General features: G+C 42.1%; 1 protein-coding gene across 1 annotated transcript; it reads left to right on the top strand.

The window, feature by feature from the left end:
* The first annotated feature begins 5,550 nt into the window (after positions 1-5,550).
* Positions 5,551-6,188, top strand: LOC105091540 (RNA polymerase II subunit A C-terminal domain phosphatase SSU72-like). The gene has a single exon (XM_064482815.1). It carries the CDS (start codon positions 5,551-5,553, stop codon positions 6,133-6,135), a length of 585 nt encoding a protein of 194 aa, XP_064338885.1. The 3' UTR covers positions 6,136-6,188.
* The last annotated feature ends 3,098 nt before the right edge of the window (positions 6,189-9,286 follow it).

Raw genomic sequence — 9,286 nt, 5'->3', positions numbered from 1 at the left:
ATCTTTAGGGAGGCCCAGTCCTGCCGCCATCACCCAGCAGCTGGGGCTCTCTCCTGACACGTGGGCTCTGCAGAGAATCCTAGGCTCCAGCTCCCCATCTCTTCCCATCCCCAGGGCTCAATGAGGGATTAAATCTAAAGCAAAATGAAGATGTGCTTTGTAAATAAGAGCCTTTAAGGGGGAAAGGATTGGGAAGCTGGCTTTGAAGTGAGGTGGATGGTGATTGAGTGTTTGTTTCAAGTTGTACTTGAGGGAACCATGATTAAAGTTTTTAGTTATTTGGAGCAGGAGAGCGTTGGACCCTGTCCTGCTCATACCCATACCTTTCAGATCTCATTGCCAGGTTTTTCTATAAGTGAAACTTGCAAAAAGGCAGGATTCTGGTGACTTCTATAACATTCTGTAGTAGTCGTTCTCTGTCTCTCTCTTCCTCTGTCTCAGTCTCTCTCTCTCAGATAGGTTACTGCTACAGTCATAGAATTGCTTGATATGCTATCTAGTAGAAAGATACTATATTTCAGTGAATACATTAGGTTTTATTTTGGCCTGTGTGGTGGGGTGGGGATTTGCTATACTACATCATTGGGTTCTGTTGAGCTCTCTGTTTACATAATTCCTGAGAGCTTTTTCAATAGACGTTGCTATTATTTAATTTCTCCTTCATCCTTCAGCTATGAAGTCGAGGTTTTTGTTTCCAAGTTCCAGGCCCCGTCATATCTAATATACCAGGCTCTGTGACATTAGACTCATAGATTTCATTGTATTAGATTCAGTCCATTGTTCCATTCTGTAATTTTTGAAGTATTCTAATAGCCAATATTTTTCTATTTTTAAATCATCCACAGATATGTTAAATGGGTCTTTTAGGTTTTCATCCAACTAATTAAGAAAAAAAAACATTGAATGAGAAAAGTTTTCCAACAGCGCTTTGCGTCACGGCGCTGTAGACTTTTCTCCAGATTGATACCTGTGGTCAGATTGCACATCTTAAGTACACTTGTTCACACAGGTATTGATCTACTTAATTGTCACAGCTCTCAGTTCATGTTTTCATCTTGCCCTCCAAGGTCTCATGACAAGCCTTGTCAGATGCCTGCAGAATCAGGGATCATATTGACCTCTATAGATTCTGTCTTTGCATCATTAGGTCAAAGAAGTTCTATGTCCATGAATCTCAAAACCTGGGCCTATTCTTAGGATTTAAGGAGGCCATGGTTATGAATTAGTTCTAGGCATTCCAAGGGAGTTTGATTTATTCTGGAGAGACTTAATGATCTGGAGTGGGCTTATACAAGAAGATTTAGACGACCTCTGATAGATAATGTTGGTGCTTCTTATTCTTAGCTTTATCATTTTTCCTGAAATCTCTTACTTATTTATGTCATGTTATAACTTTTATATCGCATTTCATTTCCTGCTGTTATGGATAAATTATATGGTGGAGATGACACCTGAAACAACATAATGCAGTATAGTTTGCTAGCTTTGTGAAACCAAGATCTGAATGATTCTTCCTGTATTAAAGGAATAGATTATTATTCAAGAGTTGTAGTCATTTATTTGTTCTGAAGGTTCTCCAGTTTGCTCTAGGAAGAAGCTAAGTAGTCTGATATTCCCTTTTATGAGTTCTGATCTTAGTCCGAGAGCAGTGGTAACCTGAGATGACTAATGATCAGGATTTAGGTGGAAAATATGAGTTCACATTTTAAACGTTTTTCTCTTCTTGATAGCCTGGTTGCATAAATACATCAGAAATAGTTTACACTCATCATGAAACAACTGCAATCCCCTGTTCTGAGAGTACATGACAACAGGTATATAAATGTAATTTTTAAAAAATCTCTTTAACCAGCTGACCACGTATGTCAGTCGTTCTCTTTTCTAGAAACTTCTGGTCTTTGGAACTTCTGCTGTTTCAAAAGAAGTGAGAGTCCTTTGAGAGACTGGAACTGAACCCATGGTCTTTGTATAAATTTAGTTTATGTTGTTAAAGAAAATGATGTAGGTTTCTGGTGCCAATACTTGAAATCATGCTACAGTATGGGAGTGAATCCTTGACTATATGGAAAAAATTTTAAATACCTATGTAGTCACATTTCAAATACACTAAAATTTGTGGAGTAAAACATCATATTTTACGGTTTACCATTTCTCAGTTTTTATTTATTTAATACATATAGATTATTTATGTATTAAAAAAGAATAAATAAATATTTATTTATATACTTTACACTATTGCCTGGAATTCACTGTAGTGGTTGTCAATTTCAGTACATTCCCTAGATGCCATGAGTATCAATTACAGCTTTGTAAGTTGCTTGCTAGCACATTCATTATATTACATTGGGAAATCCTGACTCAACCCTGACTTCTTACTCACTGCAGCTTGCACGCAGATTGTTGAAAAATTCTTTCCATCTACAGAACCTAACATTATCCTTGCATTTCCTCTTTAAATATTAATTTCTTTTGTTTAAATATTAGTGAGTCTGACATCTCTAGTCAAGAAAGCCTCTGTGTCTTCTGTCTTTGTGTGTCTCTATTTATTGCTCTTTTTGGATCCTGCGTTCTTGTGCTCATTTTTCTTCATTGCAATAGTAAATCCTTCTGTAGTTTTCAAAGTTCTGCAGGTGATTCTTATGCTCAGACAACCTTTGTAACCCTTCGACTAACCTGTTAACCAGGATTATGGCTAACTAAGCTTATGGAAGAGATATTTCATTAAGTGTAGTAAGACATGTCTGGACTTCCAATCACATATTTAATGATTTACATCTCTGAGTCAACCTTGTTGAAGTCCATCAGCTGTAAGAGTGGTACCCTCTCATATGTTTCTATACATTCAGTTTATGGTCAATCAGATAATTATTGAGCACTGTGATGGCATACTCCATGTCTCTTCTGAGTGTGATTAGCTATGCTGTTCTTAACTTCTTTTTTTCTTTTTTTTTTTTTAATGGAGGTACTGGGGATTGAAGCCAGGACCTTATGCATGCTAAGCATGTGCTCTACCACTAAGCTACACCCTCCCCCTGCTGTTCTTAACTTTGATTTAACAACTTTTGTTTATTCTTCTATGGAAATATGACTCTGAACCCCAGTGTTCCTGTCCCTTTTCTCCAGTTCTTCCTGATTTCAGTGTGTTAATCTGAACCTGGTTCTCAATTTCTCCCTTGGCTTGACAGCTTGATTGGTTTTCTTTCCCATACCATATAAATTGCTTTCCATTAAGTCTACCATTGCAGTGTAAATATAGGATTTGAGCTTGAGAGAGCAGTTCGGATCAGGAAGATAGTTTGGGGAACCAAGTACATTATTTTAAAAAATGTATGTAAGAATTTATAATGCACTAACATGTATGTTATCTCATTTGACGTTCTGTAAAGGTCTTATTTTGTAGGTAAAGAAACAGATTCATAGAGGTTAAGTGACCTTCCAAACATCACAGAGCCAATAAATGACAGTGCCTGGCCTTGAGCCAATCTGAGTTGCTTTCCTAACACTACAGTGTAACTCTGCAGTGGGACTCAGAATCATTACCACCTTACAGATCTGTCTCGCAGCCCAGGTAGAAAGACTTCTAGACGGGTAGTAAAGGTCTGAAACCTTATTCTTCTACCTTAAAGATCTGCCAGACTACAGCACACATTTTTTGAAATTCTGGCTCTTCTAGAGTAGACAGTTTTCTAGAGCTGTGCCCCTCAACTTTCATAAACATGTACATCTCCTGGGGATCTGGCTAAAATTGAAATTCTGATTTAGGGTGTCTGAAGCAGGGCCTGAGATGCTACTTTTCTGACAAGTTCCCAAGCGATATTCCTGCTGCTGGTATGCAGACCTCACTATGAACAGTGAGGCTAAAGTGTTCCGAGTAATAGTGTCATGATAAAACAGGAATTATAGTAAGTATTCTGCCTGCGTTCCTTTATTGGTAAGTTCTGTTTTGGTGCCCAAGGAAAAGCTGTTGGTGGCATCATCGAGGTCTCTGTTTCTCTGTGCTTTCAGAGTGCTGCTGGCTTGCCAGGAGCAGCTTAGCCAATAGCCTGAGTGCATGCCCTTGGCTTCTCCCCGTGAAGAGGTGAGGTCAATCTCCTGCTCTAACTTCCTCTTGCTTTTCTGATTTTGTTTTGTACAACCAATGCATAATTAAATCCCCTTAATTTTGTTTTACTTTTGTCCCCCTAAAGCTAGTTGATTTTAAATAAATACACCACTGCGATTTTACGCTCTGCTGCAGCAGCAAACAAGGTTTCCATTAAGCCAGGGAATGAAGCCTCGACCAGGAATTGCTTAGGTAATTACTCAAGGTCAGTGCAAGGTGTCTTGATACTTTGTCACCTGAATAGGTAATGAGAGCTCTTGAAATTTCCCAACACTAAAAACAAGATTGGTCCCAGGGTCAGAGAGAGGACCAAGCAGAGATACGGGGTGAAATCGCTCCAGAGGCTGCAGGAGCAGAGATCTTGGAAGTCAAGGACTCTAGAGGGGTTACTACCCTATATAGTGCATTGAAATCAACTTCAAAGCTTTCTTTAAATGCAGAATCTTGGATGTCATTCCCAAACATCAGAATACATAAACATAAACTCAGGAATACGCATTTTTAACCAACACAAAATGATATTCCGATGCATGCTACAGAGCCCACATTATGAGAAATACTGGGTTTTATGCAATATCCAAAGGCAAATTTTTGTGAGCACTTGCAGGGAATGTTCGGTCATTACAGAATAGACATGCATGAGAATTATCTTAACTATAAAACAATCCCCTTCATAAGCAAAAATATTTCATTCAGAGCATTAATAGAAATACTAATTCAATCACTAGTGCATAAATTTTCAAGGGAAGGTGACTATAATAGTATCACAAAAATTACTGGATCTATTTACTTGGATCCTGTCCTCATCCACTCTAAGAAATACCGAAACTTTCTAAAGGGTGGGCTTATTAGAAGTCTGAGGTACAGGCAAAGCTTAGTACTTTCCAGTGACACCCAAATGTCCTCCAGATGCATAAGAAGGGAAAGATAAAGCTAGAGAATAAAATCTATGACAGCAAAATAAAACTTGAGTAACGTCTCCCAAATTTTATGGAAAAAGTACAAAGAACTGGAAACAAAAAGAGATGTATCATCGGTCTGGAAGACAACGAAATGAGATTCACTGCAAGGGTGACAAGTAGGTGTACCTGAAGTGGAGAATGAAAAAAGAACATATAAGAAAACCGAGGGTCGGCGCCTCTGCAGAGCGAGGGCCTCCGCCACCCACGCTCGAAGCAGCGGTGCCCGCCGGGCGGGGCCTCCCTCCGTCCGCAGCCCCGTGGTCTGGGCGGGGCCGGGGGGGGGTGGGGGGAGGAGGCCGTGCGCGTGCCCGCGCCGTGCGTCCCGACGCACTACGTCACTGGCGCGGCCGCTTTGTGGCGCGACTTCCGGCCGCCGCCATCGCCATCTTGCTCGTGTGGAAGAGGAGCGGCTGCGCGGGAGTCCTGAGGAGGGATTCCTGAGGAGGGATTCCTGAGGTGGGAGTCGCGGACCGTCCGGCCGCCACCATGCCGTCGCCACCGCTCAGAGTGGCGGTGGTGTGCTCAAGCAACCAGAACCGGAGCATGGAGGCGCACTACATCCTCAACAAACGAGGATTCAGCGTCCGGTCCTTTGGAACGGGAACTCACGTGAAGCTTCCAGGACCAGCACCCAACAAGCCGAACGTTTATGACTTCAAAACCACTTACGACCAGATGTACAATGACCTCCTTAAGAAAGACAAAGACCTCTACACACAGAACGGCGTTCTGCACATGCTGGACAGAAACAGAAGAATCAAGCCCCGGCCGGAAAGGTTCCAGAATTGCAAAGATCTGTTTGACCTGATCTTCACCTGTGAAGAGAGACTGTACGACCAGGTGGTGGAAGAGCTGAATTCCAGGGAGCAAGAGACCTGCCAGCCTGTGCACGTGATCAACGTGGACATCGAGGACAACCAAGAAGAGGCCACCCTGGGGGCGTTCGTCATCTGTGATCTCTGTCAGTGCATCCAGCACACAGAAGACATGGAGAACGAGATCGAGGAGCTGCTGCAGGAGTTCGAGGAGAAGACCGGCCGGACCTTCCTGCACACCGTCTGCTTCTACTGACCACCACCCACCACGAGCCGTCTGTTTGAGTTTCCTTTAGTTAATACTTCTTCCTTCCTGACACTTGTTTTTACCTTTCCTAGTAGCAGTATCCAAATCAACTGTATGTGTGAAATGAGAAGATAGACTTAAGTGCAGATGAAAAGCAATCAAATTTTCCTGTCCCACCTATACTCAGGAGTGGGATATTCATTATATAGTTTTTTTTCTTTACCCGAAAAAGAAAAAAGTTTATGGCACATTTCTCGCAATGTATCTGCCTTTCACTGAGCATCCTTCCCATGTTCCCTAACTGGCTGGCATCTACAAAACCCTGAATAAAACAACAAGCTGTACTTTGGGGGAAAGAACTTGTCCAATAAATAGATGTTGCTGGTAAAAAAAAAAAAGAAGGAAAATTGGGTGGCAGAAGTGACGTCAGCAAGATGGCGGAGTAGGAGATCCCAGCCTTCATCCCATTAGAAAAAACAACAGTTGGACAGTTATCCATGAACCAGAATAGCTCTGGGAGAGCTCAGGAATCCAGTTAAGAAGCTGCAGCAACACACTGGTGCAAAGAAACCCAAGAATAACCACGCAGAAAGGGTAGGAAGAACAGGCCTCCTGCCAGCACCGCTCAGAGGGATCTCCGTCGTCTGCAAGTTCTTCTCAGTGGGGAAGAAGAGATCAGGCTGAGTGTCAACTTCTTCAGCCTTTTAGGGCACTGAGAAAGGACCTACTTTAAGTTCATCCCACAAAGACAGCTATGGAGATTGTTAGAGCTGAGACGTCTGCCGATAGCCACGAACAAAAGAGAAGGGCTATCAGTGCCAACCGTGAAGCAGGAACCACCGTGGGCCCCAGTGGCCTTCTTTGTAGAGGATCCCAGCAGCCTCCACCGCTGGTGAGTTCAACAGCCCTCACAGCCACCGCACCCTTCCTGCAAACATCACCTCCAAGGATCCTGGAGTGTTGGCCATCGCAGACCCCAGAGGCCAGCTCTGCAGAAGACCCCAGAGGCTTACACCGCCGAGGAACCCGACAGCCATCGCAGCCGCTGCAGATGCCCCAAAGCTTTACCACCTAGGGCACCGCAGTTTTCCCCTTCGTGGACTCCAGCTGCCTGAGCCAGTACCACCCACCAGCCCAGTGACTCGCCACACACTGGAGTTGCTCCAGCCAGTGCTGCTATGAGTGCCTCGGTCCCAGGATCTCACGCGGTTACTGCCAAACTAGTGCTCACCGCCCACCTCCACTTTCCCGCGGATGCCAGCCCAGAACACACCACCTGCTCCAGCTCCCACTGTTGAGTGTATCTTGAAGACCAGGACCGCAGCTGAGCACATGCGTGCGCAGCCAGCCCTCGCCCCGACGCACGGTGATGGCCCTGTTACCTGCTGCCACCTGCACAGGCATGTGAGGGACAGCCGGCCCCAGCTCTGCCACAAGCCCCCACAACCAGAAGCTACCAGCCTCAGCCCCACCGCCACCTGCCGGGCTGCATTTGATGCGCACTTGCCGAGGACTCCCGACAGCTCCCCTGCAGAGGACCGCGCAGCTGTGATGGATTGGTATAGTCCTAGCACACATAACAAATTCTTTGAAGTTATCAATACATTGATTGATTTTTTTTAAACCAATTCCATTCTTAGGAAACAAAGATTTGCAGAAGGATGTATGCAGAGCAAGATTTCCCAAATTACACAGAGTGAAACACTTTTTTTTTTTTACATTTTGTCTTTCATGCTACTCACCTGCTGTTTCCTGTCATCTCTCCAAACACTCTATATGCTGCCACTAGTACCACTGACCTTTCCTTACCAAATTGCTCTTGTTAACCAAATTACTGTTACAGGCATCTTGATATTTGAAGAGGCCTTGTTTGTTTTCTCAATAGTTGCTGGGAAGCTGACCCCTAGTTAAGGGAGGTATTACTGTAGATAGTTCAAATGTCTTGCACTGTAGAAGTACTCGGTGAACCTGACAGCTGTGGCATTTACAACTATCACGGCTGACTGCTGAAGTGTCGTATATAATAGGGATGCATTTTTCCATGAGAGAATAAGAAAGATACTAATGAGCTATTAAGAGCTAGGAACATCAATTTTGGAGAAAGACTGCCCATGCTAATGTTTAGTTGAATAAAACTCAAGTGCTGAAGCATTTTGTGGTCTGGGATGTCATTTATTTGAAAACTTAAACTTACTTCTTTTGGAAGAAAGCCAACCAACCAATATATAATTCATGTTATACCAATGTATCAGCAATTCTGTAAAACTGAAGCAACAATGTTAATTTTCTCTCAAAGTAAATGCCATACCAGTGAATTAAATGAGTAATTAGGTACTGTCAGGTTAAATTCATTTCCATTTTTGAAATGCACTTCCTGTTATAACATATTTTTCCTATTAGAAGCACATGTCCTTAAACATTTTTAATTGCACAGTTCAGGAATTAGACCATATCTCTAAAATATCTTCATTCAGTACTGTTCATATCAGGACATTTCAATCCAAATGTGATATCTGATATATTCTGAAAAACTGCATGTATTATTTACTTTTTCTTCTTTTTAGTCTAGTTCTGTTATTAAGCATTCTTCCTGGGTGTCTCATCTAACAGCTTTTGCTTATATCTCATTAGAAAGATCTTGGTCACATGATCACCATAGCTGACCAAGATCAATACATTGGATAAAATTTGAATTTTACCCATAAATAAAATTAGAATAAATTTGCAATTCCAAATAAATAAAATTGGAATTCTATTACTATGAATAAATTTGGAATAAAATTTCAATAAAATTAGAATTCTATTATTAAGAAATAAGTAAAAAAAAACAAGGATATTGGCTAGGTAACGAGCAGTTTCTGGCATCCTGTCTTATTTATTACATGTTGTTTTTGTTAAAACAACAACAACAACAACAAAACCACCAAAAAACTTGTCTTGGGGCTTTAGTCTCCAAGTGCAGAACAAGTGGCTAAGCAGATAAATCTACATGAAAGTGCTGCATAAACTCTAGGAAGCTCTTTGCATGAAAGCTATCATTACCAGCATGTTTTATGTGAATATCTTTAAGCCCAGAGTGGACATAATCTATGCCCCCTCAGGAGATGGTAATCTTAGAGAATAATTATATTCATGCTGCATTAATTAGAGCATGGAATAG

The sequence above is a fragment of the Camelus dromedarius genome, chromosome X (assembly GCF_036321535.1).
Source record: "Camelus dromedarius isolate mCamDro1 chromosome X, mCamDro1.pat, whole genome shotgun sequence".
Taxonomy (NCBI): Eukaryota; Metazoa; Chordata; class Mammalia; order Artiodactyla; family Camelidae; genus Camelus; species Camelus dromedarius.
This window is presented reverse-complemented; position numbering and strand designations above follow the sequence as displayed.

Coding starts and splice junctions, on each gene's coding strand:
- LOC105091540 (XM_064482815.1), top strand. CDS start 5,551: ATGCCGTCGCCACCGCTCAGAGTGGCGGTGGTGTGCTCAAGCAACCAG.